The sequence below is a fragment of the Varanus komodoensis genome, unplaced genomic scaffold (assembly GCF_004798865.1).
Source record: "Varanus komodoensis strain SLA01 unplaced genomic scaffold, ASM479886v1 scaffold23, whole genome shotgun sequence".
Classification (NCBI taxonomy): Eukaryota; Metazoa; Chordata; class Lepidosauria; order Squamata; family Varanidae; genus Varanus; species Varanus komodoensis.
In genome coordinates this window covers 6804477-6832096 of record NW_025335627.1, presented here as the reverse complement: position 1 = coordinate 6832096, position 27620 = coordinate 6804477, and the positions used below count along the sequence as shown (strand labels likewise).

The 27620-nt window shown below is 42.2% G+C and overlaps 1 protein-coding gene across 1 annotated transcript in view; it reads right to left on the bottom strand.

Annotated features, from left to right (window-relative positions):
* HECW2 (HECT, C2 and WW domain containing E3 ubiquitin protein ligase 2) overlaps positions 1-27620 on the bottom strand; it is a 202388-nt gene that overhangs the window by 29134 nt on the left and 145634 nt on the right. Inside the window, exons 17-22 of the mRNA XM_044432035.1 lie at positions 23544-23646; positions 18049-18145; positions 15946-16029; positions 7073-7182; positions 2363-2483; positions 1149-1262 (exon numbers count right to left, since the gene is read on the bottom strand). Coding sequence (XP_044287970.1) covers positions 1149-1262; positions 2363-2483; positions 7073-7182; positions 15946-16029; positions 18049-18145; positions 23544-23646 — 629 coding nt within the window. The remainder of the gene's footprint in view (positions 1-1148; positions 1263-2362; positions 2484-7072; positions 7183-15945; positions 16030-18048; positions 18146-23543; positions 23647-27620) is intronic.

Below are 27620 nucleotides of genomic sequence, written 5' to 3'. Positions count from 1 at the left end.
GAATCTTCCCTTCAGTTTTCAGTTTTCCATGAAACTGCTCCACTGATGCCAAAACAGTGAATGGAGTGACTGTCACTGGCTCACTAACTTTTAAAAAAATGGACAGGAGAAATGTGCACACTTTTTTGTTAGTTTGATTTGGTCTTGCTCAGGTATGCACCTACAGTTACCTCAAATGTGTAATCTTATCAGGCCATGTCTGATTAACTGTCTGCTGTCAAAGCGTGGTAGGTAATATCCGTGGACATTAATAAGGTAAGTCTCCTTATGGGTTAATCTGCACTCACTTGACAGTGAATTGAAAATGAAAATGCCATAGGGAATTTTGCCAAAAGCATGTGAGAAGTAGCAGTGTAATCCCTAAGTTTTAAGCATCTTCCTGGCAGTTCCCAGCACTTTCCATCTTTTCCACACTTCCCTGACCCTCTGGATACACCAGAAAGGGAGACTGACATCCCACCTCCTTTCTGAGGTCAAAGCTAATGATACGGGGGCAAAAAATCATAGGGAAAATGTAAGCATTTTTGGGGACAAAGAACTATAAGCAGATTTCATGGCGGCATGATTTGTCTGTTTAAAAAAAGTATTCACTGTCCAAAAATAATGAATCTGCTCACTAGTGCAATCCAGCAGGTAAACACTGGATCTCTAACATGGCATACATACATACATACATACATACATACATTAACACTTCACCAGGGACAAGGGTATAAAGCAGCAATTTTGAGCAACAGTCACTGGCTTCTTTTAAAAAAAAATGGAATTGTGCACAATTGAGGCTGCTTACTGAAATGGCTGTGGACATTTTTGAACTACCAAAACTAGCTCCAACCCTTTGAAGCAACCTTTTCTTTTTTTATCTGCAGTGGGAAATGGGACTGTACCACAATACACAGGACCAAGTCCTTTCAGTAAAATCGGGTAGGGAAGGAGCTCTATATGCATGAATTGATACTTTGCAATGGGGTTCACAAGTCACAGAGAAAAAACATGTAGATTCTAGGCTTATATGAGGCATTTCCTGGCAGTAATCCTTCCTCTTTCTGCTCTAGACCACAAACAGCACCATAAAGTATCTGAGCACAGCTGCAAAGCACAGCTTAAAGCATACACTGTATTGGTGGCCACTTCCCTTTTCTACTTACCCTTCTTCTCCAACAAATGTGACATACAGTTTATTTCTTTGCAGGTCCTTTCTTGAATAGCCCATAATTTGGTTGAAGGCATCTTCTAGCAAATGGTCTCTCCTGATAATTAATCTGCACAGTGAGACATCTTGAATCAGTGCAACTCAGAAACTGTAGTTTAAATGAGTATTTTTCCTTAGACTCCCTAAATAGGTTATCACCACAAGACCATATCCAACCTAAGCTTTGGTCAGGGCCAACAGTTTAATATTGCTCACAATGTACTCACATGGCATTTCCTGAGCTTCCGATTACATAGAAACAGAAACAGAGCGAGTCAGAAGGGGTCTCCCGGGCCATCTAGTCTGACCCCTGGCTCCAGCCGGCTCTGCTCACGACATGTCCACCATGCCCATTACGTTCTGGTGCTGCTAGATTTGATGACATATTCCAAACAAGGGTGGGCAGATTTTCCCAAAAAGAAAACCAGGTGGAACAAAAATTGGGCCAGCAAATAATTCTGTGCTGGTCCCTGTCAGGTATGTATACCAGCATAACTCCTTCCCTGCCATTTCTGCAGCCTCTCAGAGCAGATACTCGTTTAAAAAAATCAAGAGATCATTACACAGATCTGCAATTTAACATTTCATAATTTGGCCTCAGACAAGGATCTGAATCTGGGTTTTCCACAATGAACCCCAAAATATTAGCCATCATACAGCATTGGCTCTGCTTGTGTGCTTCCAGCAAATCCTTGCTTATGGCAGACATATCCTGAAAACCCCTTGCTGCTTATGGTGACGACTAAAGCGACTGCTGATATTGGCCACCTCAGCACCAAACCAAATGAGGCCTGACCAGTATATTCAAGGTCACTAGGCATTCTATTTAATGGCATTCAGATTTAGAGATTGTCAGGGGCTAACTACAAATGGCATATAGAGACAAGTAACTGCACCATGATAAACATTTGCAAGTCTGGGTGGGGCAGATGGAATTTGTTCTGGAAAAGAGAAAAGGTTAGCTAGGTCTCATCTCTCCACTAAATAACCCACTGTGACAAGCTGCTTTTCTTTAAAAAGCAAATGCAAAACAAAAACAAAACTGGAAAACTCCACTGGGTCAGAACTCTGAGAGGTGCATTTGTAAGAAAGCCCTTTAGTAAGCCATTTCTTCTGGTGCAAAATTCCAGCTTTCAGATATATTTAATACTAGAAAACACTTCTACCTACTTCAATTTCCCTGGGCCTTGTCCATATCCTTTAGTCTCCAGCTTCCTGTAAAAATTCCTAAGCTTGGCTTCAAAATCTCTTTTGTAAGGAGCTGGAGCTCGAGCATTAGCACGCTGAGTACCTGCAATAAAGACAAAAACACAAGCTTTATTTTACATAAATCACACTTGTCTGTCAGAAATCCTCAAGGCCAGATGAATGACAACTGCTCAATATTACCATGTGTTCCTTCGCATGCAGGTAAGAAAGCTGCCAATCATGGCACGGGAGCAAGCAAATGAATAGCATATTACTAGCCCATTGTTGGTGCACCACCAAACGTGTGCTGGTTCTTGGGGTGCTGATGTCGATGTCATCATCATCACCATTAGCTAGGAGTGGGGCATTTTCAGCAGATGCAGTCAGATGTTGGAACTCAGTGCCAAGGGACATACAGGGACCAACTCTTCTTTCTTTTAGAAGCCAGGTGAAGATGTTTTTGTTCAAACAAGCTTTTGGTTAATTTATAATTGTATATTTTGTTGTGGATTATATATTTATTTATTCATTGTTAATTTAATAGTTGTATTTATCATGTGTGGTTTACATTTTATCATGAGATGGTTTAAAATGCATTATTTTACTATTTTATCTCTCTTATGTGCTTTATTGTTTTATAACTTGAATTGCATGCTGTTTTCAGCATTTGTAAACCACCCAAAAAACCTTTGAGTTATGGGGCAGCACAGAAGTGGAAATAAATAAATAAATAAATAGTCCCCATCATGTTACAATGAAAACATATTTAGGTGGTTTTTGATCTGGTCCAGTAAGGCAATTCTTAGGTCTTTAAGCAAGCTTGGAAACTTAGGAACAGTTAACAGAGATTAATGCCTTAACTATAAGAAATCCTTTGAATTCCTGCTTTATAAATGTTACTTTCATGGATTCTAGTTTTAAATAGTGATCTGTAGTAGACTGGAGGCAGCCCAAGGCTTTTATATTGTATGGGTGGATCTTAAACATTTCTGGACTAGTATGAGAACCTGACAAACACAGAGCAGGAAAGAGGACCTTTTGTCTTACATGAGCATATCACATGAATCATTTTAATCTAGTTACAAACAAGATGACAATAGGGAATACTTTCTTAGCCATCAAAAAGAAAAATGAAAGCCACAGGTCCTTAATTCAAACATGAATTGTCTTTTTAAATTAATGCCTTTGTCAAACCTGGAGAATATAGATATGTACATGTTTCTCAATGAAATGGCATGCATACCATTAAAAATATATGATTACCAAAAACAGGACAATCCTACACATATGGATTCAAAGGTAACTCCCCATAAGTTTAACAGTCAATGTATATAAAATTGCAGCTTTACACAGACAAAGCTGTTCTGAAACATGTATGCTACAATTCCATATACACCTACATTCTGGATAAACTTGCAAGAAAATAGCATGCCTCTTTATTATTGAATTCTGGATTGAGTTAATCTGCTGTAGTCAAAGTAATTGCCAGTTATATCCTCTCAGAAATTTGCTCTCAGCTTCTCATGAAAAATGGCACATAACGAAACTCATACGTAGCCTTGAAAGATAACATCTGGACTTAGTGAGTCTCAAAGGAAGTCTGCATGCAAGACAAAAAGCCACACCGGTCCATAAGTACTACACTGACAATACTTGCAATGTTGTAAGCAAGCAGGTAAATGAACCACAAATGCTGTCTTTAGAAGAAACTCTAGTGAAACCACTTCCTATGTTAATCCTATTTTACTTTAAATGTTACAAGCACAGAAGTCTGCCTTATATCCTAAACTGAACATGTAGGTTACATTTTCATTTTTAAAGTATTTCTTGGCTGTCTCCATTTCAGTATCTTTATAAAGATTTCTAAAACTTCTAAATAAGTCCATCAAGTTGTAACACCTACATTCCCAAAATTGTAACACAGCTTTTGATAAATGGCTTTGCATGTACATCACACCATCTAAAGTGGAAAGCTCAAATGTAGGAACATATGTCTTGTTTATGAAAGAGTGTGTATGCAGGGGGGGGTGTGTATGTGAGAGAGAGAGAGAGAGAGAGAGAGAGAGAGAGAGAGAGAGAGAGGGAGGGAGGGGGAGAGGGAGAGGGAGAGGGAGAGGGAGAGGGAGAGGGAGAGGTGGGGGTAACCGTCACTGCACCCAAACAGGCATGGGATGGATGGATGGAAGGACAAGATCAGTAGTGAATTTGACCTGATAACTCCTAGTCACACTTAGTTGGGAGTATGTCCTATTGAAACCAGGGGGACTCACTTCTGAACAAATATGCACACAGTGTAAAACTATACTTACAAATGTTTTTAAACAGAGCTGAAAGTAATTTGGCAGAAGCTTTACTTTCCTAAAGGTACTTGTTTGTACATCTATTTCTTTTGCCTTCTGGTCAAACAAGTTTTGGAGGTTAATGAAACTGGGCTGAGTCTTAAGGACATAGTCATTTCCCCTAAGGTGTCAAGAGACATAACCTCAGAACTGGTAGGGCCTGCCACTGTTAACACCAAAAGATGTCTGCAGTTGACACAATGACATAACACTGCAGACTTCATGGATGCAACACTTTGCTTAATGCTCGAACTTGTGTTTATTTACCTTCCCCTGCTTTTTGGATCATTTGGCCTGTTGAATAGCTCTAGAGAACTTGAAGGCTGTGGAATTTGGATTGGTCCCTAACACAGGTATTGCCCCCTTTTTTGGTATTTTTTCTTCTAAATCAGCATATTTATCTTAGTTCTTTTATGTTTTATATAGATTAATGGCATATTTTTAAGTTTAAAAAAATAGGAGTCCCTTGGAATCCATATATCATCTGTGTAGGGTTTTTTTGTACTTCACCTTGTGGTGTATTTTACTGAACGCAACAACTTATTTCTAGCTAAGCTGGTTTACTGGAAAGGGAAGGGTTTCCTTTAAACATACACAGTGTCATGCTTCCTAACTTTCATCAGGTATTTTATGGCTTTCTTGAGGTACATTTTTTCTGGTACCAGACTGGCACAATAATTTTACTATTGTCAAAGGATTAATATTAGTGGCATGATGATAAGTAATGATGTGGTGCCCATTTAATGCCTTATAATCTATGTAGCTATTTTATTTATTCAAATTTCATATTCGATTCCTTTGTGCTATTTTGAAAAAACAAAACAAAACAATGTATGGCCACAACTGCATCGAGTGTGCAGTCAAAACATGTTCTCTATCCAGTTGCTGGAGATCTAAGGCTGAAGATAGTTCTATTTATCAGTGCCCTAAATACTTCAACTAATATTGTTCAGGGCCTACTTAAGGACTTAATACGGCATATGAACACCATATCTCACCTCATGTTTCATAACATGCCACCAAATTACCTTTTCAGTACATGACAATTTATTACAAATCAGTTGTCAAAATCAAGAATTTCCTGAGTAATTACAGCAATTATTCCTGTCATAACAACTACAAAAAAAATTGTTATTTTAAAAAATCACACACATCATCCAAACTGAGCATAAAGCAGTCTGACCGGAGGAATAGCTCTGTAGTCTGACCTTGATCCTTGACAAAGACAGAAAGTGGAATAAAGAGATCCAACTAATTCTGAATAATTCACATTAAAACTCACAAATTCATCCTCATTATGTAAGGGATCACAGATAATTAACAAAAAAATGTATTCTAGCTCCATGGTTCTTCAGAAAAAGTTAATCAGCTGCATAAAGCCTGAATAAAAATGACTACCTGTTAACAAAGCTTTCCCTGTCATGTTATCACAGGACTTCATCCTCAAAATGATGTCATACTGAAAACCCTATTAAAATGAGTTCTGTAGTTCTTTTTGAAAGGAAACAAAAGCATAGGTAAATGAAGAGAGAAAAGGAACAAAGAAATCTTGCCAACATTTTTAGTGCTTCCATAGTGGCTAAGGAACAGCAATTTGAACAGGAAGTTACGTTGCTTCCCCTATGTAAGGGGGTAAAATGGTCATGATACATTCACTTCCTCAAGGCTGCATGACAGCAGACGTCAGAATCTAGTTTACAATGTCTGGTAAATGAAATAACTGATACTTAGTGGCTGCTTTACAGATTTCTTCATACCTCATGATGCTGTCCTCCACTGATGAAGAAACAAGAGATTCCCACGCCACTTTCCAAATATATAGGGGAGATTAAAAAATAAGTACTGTTTCTTCCTTCCTTCCTAGAAAGCTTTTTAATACTGGCAACAGAAAATACCACATTCATAACTCTATTCACAAAGCAAAATACATCTCAATGAGAGCCAGTGTGGTGTAGTGGTTAAGAGCATGGGACTGGGACTCAGAGGATCTGGGTTCGAGTCCCCGCGCGGCCATGGAGCCAACTGGGTGACTTTGGGCCAGTCACAGTCTCTCAGCCCAACCTACCTCACAGGGTTGTTGTTGTGGGGATAAGATGGAGGAGGAGAGATAATGTAAGCTGCCTTGAGCCCTTTGTAGGAAAAAGGCAGGATATAAATCGAAAATAATAATAAATAAAATCCCACTGATGGGAAATATTTAATTCCTTATAAAGAAAATGCTTTTGAGAAAGACTATTCAGGTGTTTAAAGAACACAGATTCAGACTCAACAGCCATAGCCTTCACCTCCTTCTTGTTCTCAGAAGAAAGTGCACAAATCAGGTAGACCCAAAGGCAGTTGCAACAGGGCTTACCTGGAGAGTTTTGAGGAGACGACACCGGAGAGCCTCGAGGAGACTGGCAATAACTGGGATGAAGTAAGGCATGTGGCGGTACATATGACATTATTTCCTCTTCAAATAAACTAGGAGAAAAATGAGCAAAATTAAGGTAGACTTCCATGTTCCTTTCAAACCATGATAGCTAATACTCTTTAGCAGTATCTTCCAATGCCAGACTAGTTTGCTTGAAATGTTTGCAAATATACAATAAAAAGATATGAAGAAAAAGCTGCTGGTGGGTCATATCTGGAACAAGGAAGTGGTGGGTTAGGCTTGGCTTAAGTAACCCCTGCCGACCTGCCACTTCTCCACTTTGCTTTTTCTAAAATGTTGCTTTTTTCTAAAATGGCAGCATGTTCATGCCATGTGACCTTTGCACCTAAAACACCTTCACCAACAGGCTAAACAATACATTGAAAGAATTCCCAAAGAGAATGGGAAGGCCATCTAGAAGAGTTGAAGTAAATGAAAGAAAACCCTACAAACTATCATTTTCTGTCCAGATATCATCTGTATTAAATCCACATAAGACTACAGTAGTTGTATTCAAGTGTCTTTCTGCCAGCAGAATGGGCATTGTTACAGGATCAAATCACCCCTCCTTGCAGCACCCCACACATTTTTAAACTGCTCCAGAGGGTCAGGGAATCCTCCACAACAGATTTTAGGGGGGGGATGTGGAGAGAGGCGAGGAGAAGCAAAGCTCTTGTTGTACAAGAAGGTGAACAATGTTAGCTTTAGAAATATTTTCCACATATTGTTTCACCTGTTGCCTCCTGACTGGGTCAAGAACCTCCACTGCTTTCTCCCCAGCTCTGAAAGGTCTCCTTCCTTTTCCAAGGCAGGCTGGTTCTCACACTGTGCTTAAGAAAAGCAGGTTGCTTACCTGTAACTGATGTTCTTTGAGTGGCCATCTGTGCAGTCACACATATGGGTGCTGCGCCTGCGCAGTGCCTTTGGCCGGAAGATTACAAGCTAACGGTTTTTGGCAAGAAAAGCTCCGCTCCCCCTCCCCCATGGCCTATAAAGAGCGGAGCGTCCGCAATTTTGTTCAGTCTTTGACAACCGAACGTACGCCCCCATGTGGAAAAAATATCCCTACTGTAAACGATATCGGTACCAAGAAAAAATGGAAATGTTCGGTAACAATGAAAATGTGCACTCACCGACACCGAGCGGGGCCGGCGGGTGGGTTGTGTGACTGCACAGATGGCCACTCGAAGAACATCAGGTACAGGTAAGCAACCTGCTTTTCTTCGTCGTGGCCTCTGTGCATCACACATATGGGTAGATTAACAAGTTTACCATAATGGAGGATGGGAGGTGTCCTCAACGAAGAACAGATGAAAGAATGGCTCTGCCAAAGGAGCAATCTTGTCGAGCCTGAACGTCTAAACGATAATGTTTGGCGAAAGTGCAAGGGTTTGCCCAAGTAGAAGCTCGTCATACATCATCAATCGGGACTCCCGATGCGAAGGCAGATGAGGCAGCAATAGCCCTAGTTGAATGACTTCGAGGAGTTGTGGGTAAGTCAATCTTAGCCAGTTGATAAGATAAAGTGATAGTATGGACTATCCACATAGAAAGTCTCTGCGGAGTGACTGGAGCGCCTTGATCTCTGGTAGAATATTTAACGAATAGTCTATCTGAGCGCCGAACAGATTCTGTCCCATATCTGTAGAAGGTTAAGCAGCGCCGAACGTCAACTGAGTGCAACGATCTTTCTAACGGAGTCGGAGACGGAAAAAAGGCAGGTAAGATAATATCTTGTCCCATATGAAAAGGTGTGGACACCTTAAGAAGAAAAGCTGGATCGAGCTGCAGGACGATCTTTGTGAAAATTTAGGTAAGGAGAGTCTATGCGGAGAGCGCAGAGCTCACTGGCCCTTCAGGCCGAGGTAACCGCCACTAGAAAAGCTGTCTTCCATGAAACAAGACGTAAATCGACTGTTGCCAATGGTTCGAAAGGAGCTCTTGTAAGCGCTTGCAAAACAACAGAGAGACTCCAGGTAGGCATTACTGACCTGACTGATGGATTGAGATTGTGAAGACCCTTAAGAAACCTCTTAATAGTAGGTTGAGAGAAGATGGGTGATCTGTCCACCATGCCACGATGATAGGCGATTGCCACCGTATACACTTTAACTGAAGATGGTTTCTGTCCAGAGTGGTGCAGTTCTAATAGGAACTGAAGAATTTGATGTCTCAATGATGTAAATGGAGAGAACGAACGAGACTCGGCAAAGGTGGAAAATCGTCTCCATTTAGCCGCGTAGGACTTCCGCGTAGATGGCTTTAAAGCGGAATCAAGGATGTGTTGAATATCCGGATGAAAGGTTGTCGGATTCGACGGAACAATCCTCAGATTCGACAGTGCTGGTGGATCAAAAGAGGAAGCAGCGCCTTCCCCAGCAGATTCGAAGGCACTGAACGCAGCAGATTCAAAGGCAGGATTCAAACCACTTGAAGTTGCCATCGATACAGATGGAGCAAAGTTAGCTATCGCTATCGCTGATTTGCCACGCTGTTAGGTTCAACGATAGTACATCTGGATGGCGAAGCGTACCTTCCTGTTGGGTTATGAGGTACGGAAGTAGTGGAAGAGGAAGGTATTCCCCGTGAGAGATGTCGAGCAGTATGGCAAACCAATGTTGGCGTGGCCACCAAGGGGTAATTAGTATCCCTGTGGCCCGACTGTATACTATCTTCGCTATCACTCTCATCACAAGAGGAATTGGCGGGAAGGCGTAAAAGTTCAGGTTGTTCCATAGGATCATGAAGGCATCCCCTAGGGATCCGTACCCAATTCCCGCTCTTGAACAGAAAGCATCGCACACCTTGTTCTGTTGGGTGGCGAACAAGTCCACGTTGGGGAACCCCCAGTGATGAAAAAGATTGTTGCATGTCTGAGGATCTAGCTCCCATTCATGAGAGATGAACATGCACCTGTTGAGGAGGTCCGCTTCCACATTGTCCGTACCAGCCAAATGGACTGCCATTAGTGTAATGTCTCTCGAAATGCACCAGTCCCAAATCTGCATAGAAAGTCTGGCCAGAGTCGGGGACTTCGTTCCACCTTGTTTGTTCAGATAAAAGACAGTGGCTAAGTTGTCCGACGTTATCTGAATGACCCGGTGTTGGAGAACATCCTCGAAAGAACGTAGGGCTTTGAATTCCACCAACAGCTCCAAGAAGTTATGATTCGTGGATTCCCGATGAGTCCACGTGCCCTGGGTATATAGGCCAGAGCATACTGCTCCCCACCCCAGAAGAGACGCGTCGGTACCAAGGGTTATTGATGGGCATTGGGGCCTGAAGGAAACCCCAACAGTCAGATTGGCGGGGGCCGGGACTGACCACCATAGTAGAGAATGGAGCACCGAGGATGGGATTCGAAGCAACTTCGATGGTGGGTCTCTCTGTGGGTGGAACATCTTGTTGAGAAATAGTTGTAAAGGACGAAGTTGGAAGTCTGGCGTGTGGCACCACAGCAACGGAGGAAGCCATATGTCCCAGAAGCCTCTGGATGGACTTTGCTGGAACTGTCCCATCTCATCGCATTCGATGGATGTGGCGAGCGAGAGTCTGTTGTCTGTCCTGAGGGAGGAAGGCTTTTTCCAGTGTCGCATCCAAGTGGGCTCCGAAGAATGTAAGTGTCTGCATCGAAAGAAGAGAAGAATTCTCGGTATTAATGCATAGGCCCAGATCGTCTAATAAGGCACAGTTTGTACGGATGGATGTGAGGAGTCCTTCCCTAGACCGGGACACCAGAAGCCAGTCATCAAGGTAAGGGTAAACTTGTATGCCTTGGAGGCGTAGGAAAGCACAGACAGGGGCCATACATTTGGTGAACACTCTCGGAGCGGTGGCCAGACCGAAAGGGAGAACCGTAAATTCGTATAAATCGGGTACAACAGCAAAGCAAAGGAAACGCCTATAACTGGGATGAATTGAAATGTGGAAATAGGCGTCCTTCAAATCCAATTAGGCGAACCAATCCTCTTTCCTTAGCAGCGGCAAAATATTTTGAAGGGTGATCATTCGAAACTTTTTTGCCACGATGAATCGATTCAGATTACGTAAGTCCAAAATCAGATGTAGGCCACCATCCCATTTCGGGACTGTAAAATATCTGGAGTAGAATCCGTGGAGTCCATCAGGTGGAGTTACTTGACGAATCACTCCTTTACGAAGAAGTTGTTGTATTTCATCAAGCAATACCGGCGAGCATGATGTAAACCGGATTGGACTCGATAGAGGAACGATGTCGAATTCTATCCGATGGCCGTGCTGTATGATGAATAATACCCACTGGTCAGATGTGATGGACTCCCAAATGGGGAGTCAGCTTCTCAGCCAGTCCCCAGATGAGAGGGGGGTGGGTATGGAAGGGGTCAGAGGAATGGTTCGCCAGTCCCATCTACGCTGCCTCCTATCTCCGTCATAACGGCGATGGCCCTGCTGATAACATTGCTGGGGCTGTTGATGGCGGCGTTGCTGTTGCTGCGGCCGGTGCTGGGGCTTTTGCCTAGGCTGATAAGATTGTCTATAGGATGGACGGGTCCATGCCCACTTATGCCTAGGTTGAGTCTGAAGCTCCATCCGCTGGGCCATCATGCGGGACTCGTGGAGATTTTTCAGCTTGTGGTCAGTCCTGGAGTGAAAAAGCCCAGACCCATCAAAGGGCATTTCCTCAATTCGCCTCTTAGTCTCCTCCAGGAAGTTGGAACTCCTTAAGCAGGCATGTCTGCGGAGAGAGACGGCACCAACCAAGGCTCTTGAGTCAGTGTCCACATGATGCCTGGCTGTGGACAACTGCTGAATGGCGACCTGCATCACCTCCTTTATCAGCACCTTCGCCAGATCACCCTGGTGGTCCGGGAGGGTAGAGACGATGTTGTGGAGGCGTTGCATTATGAAGTATTGGTACCTTGCCAACGTCACCTCGTAGTTGGAAATATGCAGCCCCAGGCCTGAGGCTGCGTAGACTCTCCTGGCCAGGGAGTCGATCTTACGTCCCTCTTTGTCCCTCGGTGCAATGTGGCCTCTCACCTCTCTACCCTGGGAGGACTCCACCACGACCGAGTTCGGCTTGGGGTGGCGGAGGAGGAAGGGAATGTCCTCCTCCCGAACCCAGTACATGGATTCGTACCTCCGAGACGTGGGTTGAGGGTGAGAAGGCAAGTCCTAGGGTTGCATCATCGCCTGTCGTAAGGTGGTAATCAACGGCAGGACGATTGAGGTGGACTGCTCCCCGCGGACGAAGTCGTAAAACTTGTCCGTAGTAGGTCCCGGATGCTGGACAGTGTCAGTGTCAAAGGACTGGACAAGCCGGGACATCAGCTCCACGAAGGAGACATGGGACTTGTCCGGTGACGCAGGGCCCTGGGAGGTCACAGCGACGTCAGGAGAGGTTGAATCAACCTCCGAATTGTTGGAGTCTGCACCATAATACGGAGGAGCCGAAGACAAGGACTCCACCAGAGAGAGGGACCAGCTACTCTCATCCCGAGAAAGTATCGGGGATGCGCGCCTCAGAGCCAAGGACAGTGGACGGTCATGGGAAGGTGGTGAAGACCGACTCCTAGGTACGGGATAGTACCCGACAGATTGTGGATCGCCCCAGGGTTGATAGTAGGAGCGGTGCCATCCCTCGGATCGCTGTTCCATCAAGTGACTCCTTCGGCTCCTAGGCAGGGACATCTCCACATCGCCTCCATTGTGGCTGTGGGCATAGGTGTGGGCAACCTAGCCCTGGGGGGAGAATCTTGAATTTCCCCATCAGAAATTGACCCCCGCTGAAGAGTTGGAAGCGGCTCAGCAGGAAAGCCAGCCACACGTCGAGGGGACCCTTGAGGGGTGACCCTCATAGCCGCCTGGAGCATCGGATTGGGTGGAGTTGGTAGAGTGACTGCCGCTGGTACCGAGCGGGCCGTCGAACCCGAATCACGGTGTCGAGGGTGCTCCAGGTCCTTTGACTTTTGCGCCAGTTTCGGAGGCTTCTCCTTCCTGGCTTTCTTTGCTGATTTGTCGGATTCAGCATGCTTACGCTTCTTGCGCTTTTTCTTCAGAGAAGCAGATGGAGCCCCCATGGTAGACGCGCCTTCATCCAAAGGGCGTGAGGGCGGAGCCACCGTAGCAGAGCCAGGCTTCAGAGCAACAACGAGTGGGTCGGACTGCATGAGAGCCCGATCCCACAGGAGCCTCCGCAGGCGATTCTCACGGTTTCTCCTGGCCTGCTTAGAGAAAGCCAGGCAGTGAGAGCATTTGTCAGTCCTATGCCCCTTCCGCAAGCAGAGGAGGCATAGGTCATGCGGGTTGGTCGGAGACATCTTAGACCCGCATTCCACGCATTTGCAGAAAGCCGCTCGCTGCACCATCGTAAGAAGAAATAGAAGACAGTGCAGAGGGTAAGAATATATTTTTGGGTTTTTTTGTTTTTTGTTTTTTTTTAATAGAAGAACGAAAGAGAAGATAGAACAATAGAGAACTGTGAAACTAACAAGAACTATAAGAACTAGCAAGAACTAACAGGGGTATAACAACTGGGAGAATAATCAAGAACAAGAACAAGCTAGACGAGCAACGGTCAGCGCGATAGCGAAAGCGGCACGAGGCACAGCGAACGGTGGTCGTAAAGACTGAACAAAATGGCGGACGCTCCGCTCTTTATAGGCCATGGGGGAGGGGGAGCAGAGCTTTTCCCGCCAAAAACCGTTAGCTTGTAATCTTCCGGCCAAAGGCACTGCGCAGGCACAGCACCCATATGTGTGGATGCACAGAGGCCACGATGAAGAACCTTCACGAGGTAACCTTGAAACTGCCAAGTCCTGTGCCCAATTCTGCTCCTGTGTCTCCTCAGAATCAAATGAATCTGAGTGGACCAGTGAAAGCTGGGTCCCCTTTTCCAAAATTAAGCCCCAAACAACCTAAACCATGTGCAAATACTTTTGGAAAGGAGAAAAGAACATCTAGGGAGCTCCTTACGCCATACATATCTGCTCACTGTTTAAGATCATCAGTGGAGGCCCTCCTACAGGTTCCTTTCCCTAGGAAGGTTAAGGGGGAAGTAGTGAGGAGGAGGGCCTTTTCCATGGTGGCACCCCAATTATGGAATGTTTTGCCATTGGAGATCTGTCAGCTGCCTACTTTATTGAGTTTTAAGTGCCTGACAAAAAAAATCCTTTTTTGACACAACTATGGCACTTCTTAAACCTATTTAAATAACAGCACTGGTTTAAATTTAAATTTATTAATGTTTAAACTATTTGTTGATTACATATTGTGTTTTATTTTGTCTATTTTTATTACAATATTTAATTGTATTATTTTATTAATGTTATTACTGATATTTTATAGTAATGGCTGCCCAGATAGTATTATGCCAACAGGTGGCTTTTATACTAAATAAATAAATAAATCGATCTACGTAAACCAAAACTACCTGTGGAGAAAGATAATTTTGGCAGGTGGGGGACAAAGAAACAAAATGCAAAGTATATTGAGAAACGCAGATACCATTGGGTAAAGCCAGGGCTTGACACTGGAACCCCTGTAGCCCCCCCCCCCCCCCCCCCCGTGAGCCCCTAGAGAGTAGCAGGTCATGGAGGAATGATAGGGAAAGCATTGGCACCTGAGCCAGCACAGGCATGCTGGGGCCCACAAGGTTTGATGCTGCTTTCACAACATCTTCCTCCCACCCATATTTTAAATATTTCCAAGCTTTGGGGCATCTGACTAGGCATGTACCTGGTTACTAATGTTTATTTCATTACATTTTTAAAAAAGCTTTTTTTCCAGCAAAGTAACATTCATTCCCAAGTAAATGAATTTCATAGCTGGGCAATGGAAGCAAAGTTCGTTTTATTCCTGTTGCTGTTATGTAAGTGGGTTTAAAATGCAAAATCACACATTCTCGGAGTATTCCATTTTGACATAGAATTTTTCTTGTCTTTTTCGCTCTAGCATATTTTGGTCTGAACCCTAAAATCATCCTCAGCAGTCCTTCTCCAAGAATCCCTTCCAAGAGAAATCAACCAAGTAGATACTAAGAAGAGGACCATTTCTGTTGTGGCAACTCAGTTATGGAATGAAGTCCCCAGGGAGGCTTGCCTGGCACCTACATTGTACCAGGTAATGACTTCTGTATCTTCCCAGGAATTTTAATTTTAGTCTGTTTGAAATCCAGCATTGTATTTTAGATCTTCGAACTTCTGCTAGTTTTTAGTTTGGTTTTAATTCTATTTTATACCATAGTTTTAACAATTTAAAAATTTATGCTGTGTTTTAAGATTTTAATTTTTGTTTAAATTGTTTGGAACTGCCCAGACCTTTGGCTAGTGGGCTATGTAAAAATGTAAAAAAATCCCAAGCATGGAATGGTGGAGAGGAGAAAAGAAAAGTCAGCAACTTCATGACTGAATAGAACCTCCCTCGACCCCACCTACAATCCTTAAGTCCAAGGTACAATCCTTAAGTCCAAGGTATAAAATTACCCAGCTGCCCATTGCTAAACATGTGAATAACTTCAGCTTGTAATATTGTTCTATGTGAGAAAAGTGACATCCATGGCTATTTAGGTCTGATTTAAGACTATTTGGAATTACAGATTTTTTTAAAAAAAAATCTTCCACTAAAAATTAGCAGCCATTTTATCAACTTAACTTGGATGATTCAATCATCTACATTCTCTGCCACAGCTCCCCAGCTACATTTCAAAGAACCAACAGTAATATAATGGAGATCACAAAATCAGTTTGTTTGAATATATTCCAGGTGCATACTAATGTATCTGATAAAAGATACATCAGTATGCACCTAATTCATGCTAGAACAGCACCACTCACCTTAGTAACATGACGAGGTCTGCATCACTGGATAAGCGCACCAGCCCCGGGGTCCCTTCAGTTCGAATAAACTGGATCTTCTCCCTTTTGGTGCAGATAAAACTGTCTAGACGTCTCTTGCAAATAAGGCATTAATGTACACCAGGGCAGCAAGAAAAACCACGGGGCATATCAAATAAACCTCTAGGTTATCCTTCTGTGTTTCAGACACCATTTTCCAGCCTGCCATACCATGTCCAATTAAACCAAAGAATATTGAAATCAGCCCACTCCTCCAAGCCCTTTATTAATGCATTTGTGAAGAATGCTCCCCCTGCCCTATTTCCTTCATCTCTCAGGTGTTCATGCTGCATCAGGTACCAGGCAATGAATATCAGCCTCCCAAATAAGGCTAGCTGTAGATCTAAATTACAAGCAGCAGCATGGGCCCTAGGGGAAGATTTTGCCATTCCCAAAAAAACCCCCATTTCACACGCACACACCTGTGCCTTCTCTTAGCATAACTGACACAAGAAACCTGTTAATTTTGTAAGAGGACTGCATAGAAGGACTACAAAAAGATACAGACAAACCCACCTCAGTTACTCTGGTTTCTGGGTATATCAAATGCCAGGCTACAGAGGAACCAGCTTTTGACATACACATCCTTTTGGATTTTTTGAATGGCCCTAGAGCCGGGCCAGTTCTTACAGTAACAATGTCCAGAGGCAGAGCTGGGTTAGTCTGTTGCAACAGAAACAGAAGAAGTCTTGTAGCTCTGTAAAGACCAATACATGTATTACAGTGTAAGTTCTTGTGCACGGCATGCATCAGATGAACTGGACTCTACCCCGCAAAAACTTATGCCATTATACTTTTGTTGGTTTTGAATGTTCCATGCTACTTTGTTGTTTTTACCAGTTCTTATGACTTTTCATTCTTTTCTCAGCACATTTTATTTTATTGTTAAATGCTTGGTATTCTCCATCCTACTGATCTTGTAAACACAATTTTAATGCTGTTGCTCTATCAGTGTTACGCAGCAATTGGAGGCTGTTTATTTTTCTTTAAGACCAAACCACTCCTCTTTATAGCTCTAGGTTTCGTGTGAGCAGAACCAAGAGTTCCTTTTGTTTCATTTTTCACTTTTCAGTATTGCACTGCTATTGTTCACTGTGCACAAATATTTTAGAGTCATGGTGTTGAAAAGAAGTGTGCTTAATTCCTCTTTTTACTGCCACTGCCAACTGCTGGCCGGGCAAGGAGCATGAGCATCCCTCCATATGTTCCTTGGTCACAACGGAGGTGGTACACCTGAGTGTTGTTGCATAGACCTGTTCTGACTTCTGCTCCAAGCTACATACTCTACAGCTGTATTGCACCTTCCACAGCTAAACTGTTTAAGTGTTCAAGCACTCATACAAGTGCAAATGGGGTTCTTCTGTCATTCATTGTGTCTGCAAAGGAACAAGGCCCTGGTATGAATTATCATCTTCACTGCATTGTGTCCTGTAGGCCTGAAATCAGTTCCTGGAATATGGTCATATGAGCATCATAGAATATTATGACTACATTCAGTCATAACACAACACTATTGTGCTCTATTGCTATGTCAAAGTGCATGTGAGCCTTGGGCTTGTGTCTCTCCTTCTCCACTGCTTCTGTGGAAGCAGGAAAGCAAAAGCTTTTGCTTTCAAATCTGACTAGTCACAGTTAAAAGTTATGTTCAGATACACACAAACTCTTGTTATCTTAATTATGCTTGAAACAAGACAAATTCAAGCCTTGGTTTATGAAGCTAGCTTGTTTCAATAAACCATTGTTACCACTGAACCATTGTCACCCCAGCTTAGGCTTTGGAGATAACACTACCCTCTACTTAATTGAAAACATCAGGAAAAGTTTTTACCTCCTCCTCACAGCCAACCTGGAGGTGAGGGGAGTATAGGAATACAAGAGGCTGAGGATTATGCATATAGTGATAAACAACTTAACAGTGATAGTTACATACATATGTCTACATATGGACACCATAAATAGATTCTGCTATACTGTGATTTTGGCCTCAAATTACACTAATCAACAACTTTGACAGTGGAGGAAGACGATCAATGCTATGCTCACCTGAGTGAATGATTCCTGGTCAGATCTGGCTGTCGCTCCTGCAGAATTTCAAAGATATTGGGTTGTCGCAGAAATGCAACGATCTTGTCATTGTATGCTGAAAATTCAACAGAGAGCACTTTACTGAAAATCTCTGTTAAAATATATTTTGCTTGCTTTAGACATGTTATGTTCTCAGATCACCCAGAAACTGATATCTTTCTAGAAAAAGCCCTTTCTCATGAAGGCAGCTTTACTTGTTTTTGACCGTTTGCTGATGCTAGCCGTATCTAAGAGGTGAGCTACTGGACAGGGTAAGCATACATCCTTCAAAAGAGATGAGGAAGAAGGAAGCACCAGCATAAAAGTCATTCAAAATTGCTGACAGATTAATGGTGACCTGGGTAGACAGGTAGCCCACCTGACAAGAATGTTGTGGGCATCATTCATTTATTGCCTGTGCCATTATTGCAGTGAAAATAAGTAGTTTCCTCCCCAGGAAAATACTTATGACAGAGGCGCTTACTGGAAGAGTTACAGTTTACAAGCCACTATGGGTGTATTTACGCGACATACTATGACACCTTGCAAATAAGCAACCAGGTGGATTGTTAGCAGAACAACCCACTATGTACCTGACAGATGACTCAGGCCACCATGTTTTGTCCTCCCCATCCTTCCTTTCTACCCCAGTCTTCTAAGCAATTGACAAGATAAGACTGCATTTAGGCTATTCTGTGCACATTCACTAGGAATCAATTGCTGACCCATCAGCTGAAAAGCTCCTTTAAAAGGGAAAGCAGCAGCAAAAGCAGGTACACCCAAAATGTATCCATGGAGGACAGTATCTTCTCTTGGCAATGTGTTCCTGTTGTTTTGCAAGCACTGAACTGAGCTTCCACAGTGTTTTCCACCATTTTGATACTCATCTCACTCTGCAGCTATTCCTAAAAATGAAGATATTGGCTGCCTCTGTTCCCACTCCCAATTTTCGCACCTCCTTTTTGGAGCACGTACTGCTGAGCTTTTAGAATCCCTGGGGGTTCTAAGAAAACCTCTGAGAAGTCCACTCAGTGGGACCCAGTAAAAAGGTCTCCTGAACCAGGGGCATGTAAGTACCACTATTGCTGGCACTCCATATAATCTGCCATGTTCTGCCACGTGTAAGGGTGTTTAAAAAAAACTGTTGGGAATACTTGCACCATTTAGGAAACTTGGAAAAATACGCAAATTAGTGGCTGGGAAACAATGGAGGGGGGAATTTACATTAATTTAAGCACAGGGCAATAAGTTGAGGGAAAATCTGTGAATATGCAGTAATGGAGCAGTTCTGAAGATACAGATATTTCCACTCCATTTGATTTAGAGCCATTAAATTGGCATATATTCTGTGAGTTGTTTAGTGGTTGGGGAACACAGTAACTGCAACTGTAAATATGTGGAAAAGGAGCTGTGAAAAGAGCTGTATGGGAAATTAATATTTTCCATTTTAGGAGTAGCTGGAGACTCCAGGAAGTCTCAAAAAGGTGCTGAGCACTGAGGAAGTATCAGTTCAATTCTCTTTTGTGTACCTGGTTTTGCTGTTCTTTCTGCTTCTTCTGTGCTTTTTAGCTGGTAACTCAGAAATTGGTCCCTGGAAACTATGTACAAATTAGCCTATGTGAAGTCCTACCTTGTCAATGTCCATGTATGTTATATTTTCTGTTTCACTGCCTTTGACAGCAAACACATAGGCAAGCCTACACATATTAGACAGCCACAAGGGTGTATTTGTAAAAGCCCAACTCACCCTGCAACCACAAGCAAAATTACCAATACAATTGCTCAGTTTTCTGGGGTGGCAAAAAAGGGCTGAAAGTCAGTGATGAGATTAGTCAGGGTGAGATTATGGAAGAGCAAGGTACTTTACCACTCTTCTCTAGCAGTTTGCTGTCTGACTCCCACATCCCACAATGAAATTGATCTCCCTGGTTCAGCCAAAACAACCCACTGTGCATAGAGCAAACCCTAAAACAAGCTATGGGTTGCTGGGGTGACTTGTTGTTAAAAAATAAGCTGCAATACAGGAATCAGTCAAGGTTCAGATGACATGACCATTATGACTAGTTACCCATGATGGGTTTTCCTGTCATGCAAACCCGGTTTACATTTCCTGCTTGAATGCTGACATTCAGTCCAAATTTAACAGCTGTTTTTAAAGGATCAAACTATCCATCACATGCACAAAAACACTGAGACAGGGAGAATTATGAGTCCTGAATCCCAAGTCAGGACCTGATGAAATACCCTAGTAAGCTTTCAATTGCTGGACTTTCAGTAGAGTAGTCTCTTCAAAGCATTACCATATGCAGTGCTGAAGAAATGGGCAGCCACAGAAGTTTAAATCAGGAGTGACTGTCAAGAAACATTGCTGCTGAAAAACATCCAGCCATTCCATCAGATTAATTGGCTGTGGGTGTCTTCCCCACAAAGCGACAGCTGCTAAACTCAATGAATTAACTTCTGTTCTTGAAAGCTATGAATCACCGTCACTAAAGCCAATGGGTTTTGCCATGTGTAAGTAACAAACACACATACAAGCAGTTGCCAAAGGAACTTAACCCGTTAAAAGGCAAAAACCGATTTTGGAATTGATGGTACTATATGGAAGAAATGAACAAACCTATTTGTAAACTGGTCAGCTCTTTGTAACCTGTATAATCAAACATTTTGCAAAGTAACAACTACATTTAACCGGAAAAAACCATTCCTATTTAAACTGTTAAATGTTTCAGTTTTCATGAACTGTTTCTACATACTCAGGATATACAGACTTTATACATCAACTCCATCTGAATTTTGTGGAATGTTAGGTGTCTTTCATTCCATTTTCTATTCATTGATCAAATCAGGTTTTGTACAAATATTGCCTAAATATTGTTCACACTTGCACAAATATGCAAATTCCTCTATGTACATTCTCACACTTTAATCAGTGGGAGAAATCCATGTTTTTAATTATACTCTATATTTTTTCTACAAATAAGTTCCTATAACATTATGAGAGATTAAAAAAAAGTTGTAAGGCTGGGGAATCTATGTGACTTGAGAAAAGCTGATTCACTGTAGAATCTCTTGGCAGCATTCATAGAAACCCAAACTCATTTGAGTTCATTGTCAATTTCTCCAGCATCCCTACTGCACACCAGTATCAAACACTTGATTTGCACAGCAACATTAAGGTAACACTAGTAACTTGTCCTGAGTTTCCTTGCTTGCCTTTTCCCTCCCCATCCCTCTTATTTTTTGTGTCATGTTATTTAAGATTATAAATCCAAAGGCAAGTCTTATTTTTATAGACTGTAAATTGTTATGGAGGCTCTCTGGATGAACAGTAGCGTAGAAACACTTTAAACATTTAAACTGAGTGCTGGTGTAGTGCTTAGAGTGTTAGACTGGGGACCTCTAGTCCCCACGCAGGTATGAAGCTCACTGGGCCAATCACAGACTTTCAGCCTAAAGGGTGATTGTAAGGATAAAATGGAGCTATGTAAGCCACCTTGGGTTCCCTGCAAGAGGAAAAAAACTGGGATATAAATGCAATGTCATAACAACTATTATTATTATTTTGCATTTTATTAGTGTAGCATTTGTTCAAGCTAACTCCTTCCTGAACAGCTTTCATATTTTTAAACAAAGCTAAACAAAACTAAAGAGTTTGGCAGAAATACAATGGGCATATGGAGCTCCACACAAATAGGGGTCTCTCCTCAGAAATTTTATGTGAATATACTCTCAGTGCTTTCTCCAATCTTTCCATAATACTATGGGCAATCGGGCAGTCTCTAGCCATACAGAATTGTGTACATACATAGAAACTTGTGTATGTGACCATGGTGCATGGAAAGACTCTGGAGCTGCTAGAAGGGGCAACTATGACCAGACTATAGGTCCCTGCTCAGGACAGCAGTCCTTTAATTTAACCTCTTAACATTTAAAGAAGGCAAAATGACTTGCCACCATCTTTCTCCCTCCCCTGACAACACAAGCAACAACTAATACAGCAGAGTGGTGGTAAGCAAACTCCCACTGTAATAATGTTATTCACTGATGGGTTTTGCTTCACTACCACTATGAATTAAACAACACAAATTCTGCTACTTTGTTGTTCCAGCTTCTGATAAAGCAGCAGGAGAATTGTTCAAAGAAGTATTTTTTCTGAAATCCATATTAGCACACATCTCAGAACGTAAATGCAAGAACAGGATTCAAATTGTTGATTCTCCTGGACCTTTCAGCAGCTTTCAATACCATCAGTCATGGTATCCTTTGAATAGCCTGGCAGGGCTCAGAGTCGGAGGCACTGCTTTACAGTGGCTCCACTCCTACCTGACCAGTCAATTCCAGAAGGTGGTGCTTGGGGATTATTGCTCTCCACCATGGCAGTTATGCCATGGGGTACTGCAGGGCTCTATTTTATCCCTCATGTTCTTTAACATCTACATGAAACTGCTGAGAGAGGTCATCCAGAGGTATGGGCTGAAGGGTCACCAATATGCAGATGACACTCAGCTCCACCTTTCTTTCTCATCAAATCCAGACAAGATGGAGATACTGTTGGTAGGTGGTTGTCTGTCCAGCTGGGAAATATTCAACTTGTCCTGGATGGGGTTGCACTCCCCTTAAACGACAGGGCTCATAGTTTTGGGGTGTTCCTAGATCCCAAATTGTCACTGGAGTCACACATGGTCTTGGTGACTAGGAGAACCTTTTATCAGCTCAGGCTGAGTTATCAACTACGACCCTATCTGGAATATCAGAGCCTAGCAACAGTGATCCATGCTCTTTTAGGCTCTTGTTTGGACTATTTCAGTGTGCTCTATGTGGGACTGAAAATGGTCTGGAGACTTCAGCTGGTCAAAACTTAGCAGTCAGGCTGCTAACAAGGACTGGCCAAGATGAACACATCACACCAGTCTTCTATCAATGATTACTAATTAAAGTCCAGGCCCAATCCCAAGTGCTAACATAACATTTAATGCTCTAAACAGTTTGGATCAGTTGCTATAACCCATGTTCAAAGATCAGAGGATGACCCTCAGCATAGGTAGCTCTGTAAAATACTGGGTGCTTGTCAACCCAAAAGTATCCAGGCTGAATTCCCATGGCACAGCAAGAAAATGATCACAGACAGAAAACCATCAGTGAATGCTTCCTAGGTTACAACACCAGGAAGAATGAGATCCTTCTCAGAGCTGTCATTACCATGTCAGAACATCCAGTACCTGATTCCCGGATAGGCCGGTGAGTAGAGCAGAGCTAAACCTTGAACATCACAGTTTAATTTTAACTAGCCATGCATGATAAGCACATGATTATTATTTTTAACTTAGGAAGCCTCTAACATTTTTTATTTTAAAAAAATTCCAGAATAATAGAAGCTCGCAGGAGCAATCCTGTGTCCCAAGTATTGCAACACACATGCAAAATGAAAATAAGGCATGCTACTCCAAAGAGAGTCCATAGTGCAGACATACCCACAGGAACCATGTCCTGGTACTGAGCCCTGCTGACAGTGTTGAATGTGCTGGATGGCCTTGGCAAAACTGGAGGTCCTGAATGGCGAGAGTCTTCTCCCACCTGAAAACAGAACCATCAAAATTCTGATCATTCATTCCAGAAAAAGTTATCTGCTACTTTCCATTTTGTGAAACAATAAATAAGTCTCTAACCAGTTTGCAAAATGAAATCATGATACAACCAGCCAATAAAGTGATAAGCAACAACACTGGCTAAAAATGACCAAGGATAGTTGGCAAAGTTAGGACTGCGGAAACTGTGGTTTGTGTTGTTTGTTTCTTTTTCATTTCTTCAGGAATGCATCTCTATTCTTTAACTGTGAATACATTACTAAGAACAGGCTTACAAGCTATTAAAGAGAAGCATGTTCCCATGTTCTGTAATTAAAAAAATCTATAGGGTGGTATCCTTGTTTTTGCTATGGGCCATCTGCATGAGGCATTTTTATCAGCACTATAATGTCACTCACCCCAACCCATCCTTCTCATGCTATTTCTGTCAGGATTGCCCAGTTTTTACAAATCTGTTATACCACAGCTTTTTAATATGTTGCATTTTTTCTGGTATTTATCTCTGTGTGCTAAGCTTGCAGCACTGTTCTGGGCCAGGAAAAGTAGTTTCAGTGGGTTGTTGGGCTAACTTAAAATTATCTTTAATAGGCTCCCTCACAAATAATGCAAGGGGGTTGACCTTGCTGGCTTTTGTGTGACCGAATGGGGTTGCTGGTCCTACTGGCTGGGGGGCAGGGAGGACAGGAACAAGCACCAACACCCTTTCCCCATTTTTTTGGAACATGAGGAGTTGCCAGGTTTTTTTTTTAAACTATCTCAGTTATTTTGCACCTTCACATAGTTGCTGTTGTTATGTGCCATCAAGTGATCTCCAATTTATAGTAACCCCATGAATGGATGCCCCCGTAAAACGTCCTGCTCAGCTCTTGTGAATTCAATGAAATGAATTCATATTTGGTCTTCCCTTTCTTCTGCCTTCAACTTTCCCTAACATCATTGTCTTCTCCTGTGAATCTTGCCTCGTTTAGATGTGCTCAAATTTTGACAATTTTCCCATTTTTGTTTCCAGGGAAAGTTCTGGATTGAGCTGATCTAGGACCCACTTGTTGATCTTTCTAGGAATTTGCAAAGCTCTCGTCCAGGATGATGTTTTGAATGCATAAATTTTCTACACTCAGCTTTCTTCACTGTGTAGCTTTCACACCCATACACTGTGATAGGGAATACAATAGTATGGATGAACTCGGTCTCGGTTTCCAGTGAAATGTTCTTATACTTGATTTTTTTCATTACTGTCCTTTATTACTGTCCTTCCAAGTCTCACTCTAATTCCTTGGCTATAGTTTGCTTTCAATTGAGCAAAGGTATGCAAAATCTTTCACAATTTTAATTCCTTTGTTGTTGACTGTAAAATAATTTTTTCTGTAGACATGATTTTTGTCTTAATGTTCAGCTGTTGTCCTGCTTTTGTATCTTCTTCTTTGACTTTCATCAGAAGTCATTCCAGTTCACTGCTCTTTCCGCTAATAAAATGGTATCATCAATCTTAAATTACTAATGTATATTCTGCTTATATTCACTCCTTCCTTTGATTCTAATCCTGCTTTCCTTATGGTATGTTCTGTGTACAGATTGAACAGACAGGGGGATAAAATGCTCCCCTACCTGACTCCTTTGCCTACAGGAAACCGTTCTGTTTCTCAGTATTCTGCCCTAACTGTAGTTTCTTGCCCACAATACAGATTACATATCAGGACAATCAAGTGCTGAAGCACACCCATTTATTTCAGGGCCTTCCATAACTTCTCATGGTCCACACAAAGTATATTAAGCATAGACTCATCTTCTTCTCAAATTCTTTGGTGTGCTCCAGTAGCCAAGGTATATTTAATGTTATGATCTCAAGTACCTTTTTTTCTTTTCAGAGTCCTGCCTGAACATCAGATATTTCTCTCTCCATATAGGATAATATTCTTTGTCACAACACCTTGAGCATCATTGCATGCATGGGAAATTAGTATATTGCTCCCATGGTTGCTGCACTCTTTTACATATCCTTTCTTGGGGATTGGAATATAAATTGAACGTTTCCAGTTTCTGGGCACTGTTTTGTTTTCAATATTTGTTCGCATATTCTTCGTAGGATTTTGACTGATTCCGTCTCCGTAGCTTGGGATACTTCTATTGGTATCCTATTTACTTCAGAGCAGTTTTTATTTCTAATATCTTTAGAGATTTCCTGTATCTTCTGAAAGAGGTCTCTTGTTTTCGCCCTTTTGATGTCCTCTTCTATTTCTTTGCACTGATCATTGCAATAGTTGTGTCTATGTGATAGTCACTGAGAAGTTGTATTCATGTTTCTGACCCTAATTTCTATCTCTGTCTATTTCCACTATGATTTGACCAGTATTTTCATTATAACCCCTTATTGCCTGTGCTACATCTTTCCTCTGTATTAGGGCCACTCCATTTCTTATGAGTTTGTCATTTCCTTTGTGTTTGTCTGATTGAAAATGACCCATTCCAGTCCAGTTTAGTTGTCTTAGACCACGTACTGTGATGTTTAACCATTCCATTTCTTGCTTTACGTTTTCTAGTTTGCCTTGATTCACACTTCTCTTGCTCCAATTTTACGTGTTGTGCATCATTGGATTTTCCTTTCAGCCACTAGAATTCCTTTCAGCTTTGATCCAGTTGTGCCATTAGCAACAGCACTATTCATACTATTCAGCACTATTCATTGTCCTTCGCTCTTCCCCAGGAGCTGAGTACCTTTCGACCTAGAAATCGTTATTTTCTGGCACTGCCTCTTGTTTCATTTTAGATTGTTGCAACATAGGATTTTCAACAAAGAACATTCAAAAGTGGTTTTGCATCACCTTCCTCTGTGCAGTACTAAGCAAAGTTGTCTGTGAAAGATCCTCCTTGCCTTCAACTACCATACAGGGCAGGACTCAAGTGCCCAGTAGCTGTCCATCTCTGTCCCCATCACCATTAGAGATATCCATTCTCCGATGTTGATGTGACCGATACTCCTGAAGAGGATCGATGGAGCTTAATCTGGTGTCTCCACTTTGCCCCTATGGCCTTGAGTGAACCTTGTAGGAGACCAGTCTAGTGGAAGAGTTTGGTCTTCTGGGGGCTCTTGGCTGCTCTGACACTCTCAACCCCCCTTACCACCTTTAGGTGTGCATCCAAGAGGGGACATAGCTAGTTAAGCCAACCTCTGCCCCCCTCAAAAACAAAGGAATAAGGAGGCTGTCCCCTAAACACATTCCTTTCAAGTTCCTTTGCAATTGCATTTGTGTATCCTACTAACTCACATTTTCAGCTATACTGTATTCATGGACATGTGTTCCAACTGTGATAAATGTATTCTGCATAAATACTGGAGCTGTGTTAAGAAGAATGGGCTGTAGTGTTCCCCCAGTCTCCTCTATCCACTGCATCTCCTTGTGTTCTCATCTAAAAACTTCTCTTGAAAGTAGGGGTACCCTCTGGAACAGCATGAGAGATGCATGGATGGATGCAGAAAGTAATGATGCACAAAAATCAGGTGCCTTGCCGTGCTTGAGCCAAAATGTTTTCTACTAACAGAAAAACCTTGGACACTACCCATATACAATTCGAAAAAGAGGCAGGTTCAGAAGAATAAAATGAAGTTTATTACATAAAACGTCCCCTGTCTTGCAAAGCAAAACTTGCCAGAACAGAAAAGTCTTCCCTAAATGGTAAAAAATGGCAGAGAAGTAAAAGCAAACAAACTCCATGGAGAAGTTATACCACAATCCATGTGTTACCACTAAGAAGATCCTCTTTCTTATTCCAACCAGTTTTGCATTCAACATAATAAGTACACAGAGGAAGGGCTCTCTGCCAGATTTTAGGCAGTGGACAGGCTGATACAGGATTTCATACATAAACAACACAGAAGTATATGCCAAACTTTTAAAATGTGCCTAATACAAGTTATGAAGATAAAAGCTATCACATTTGGAGGCTGCTAGCAGACAGTAAACAGTG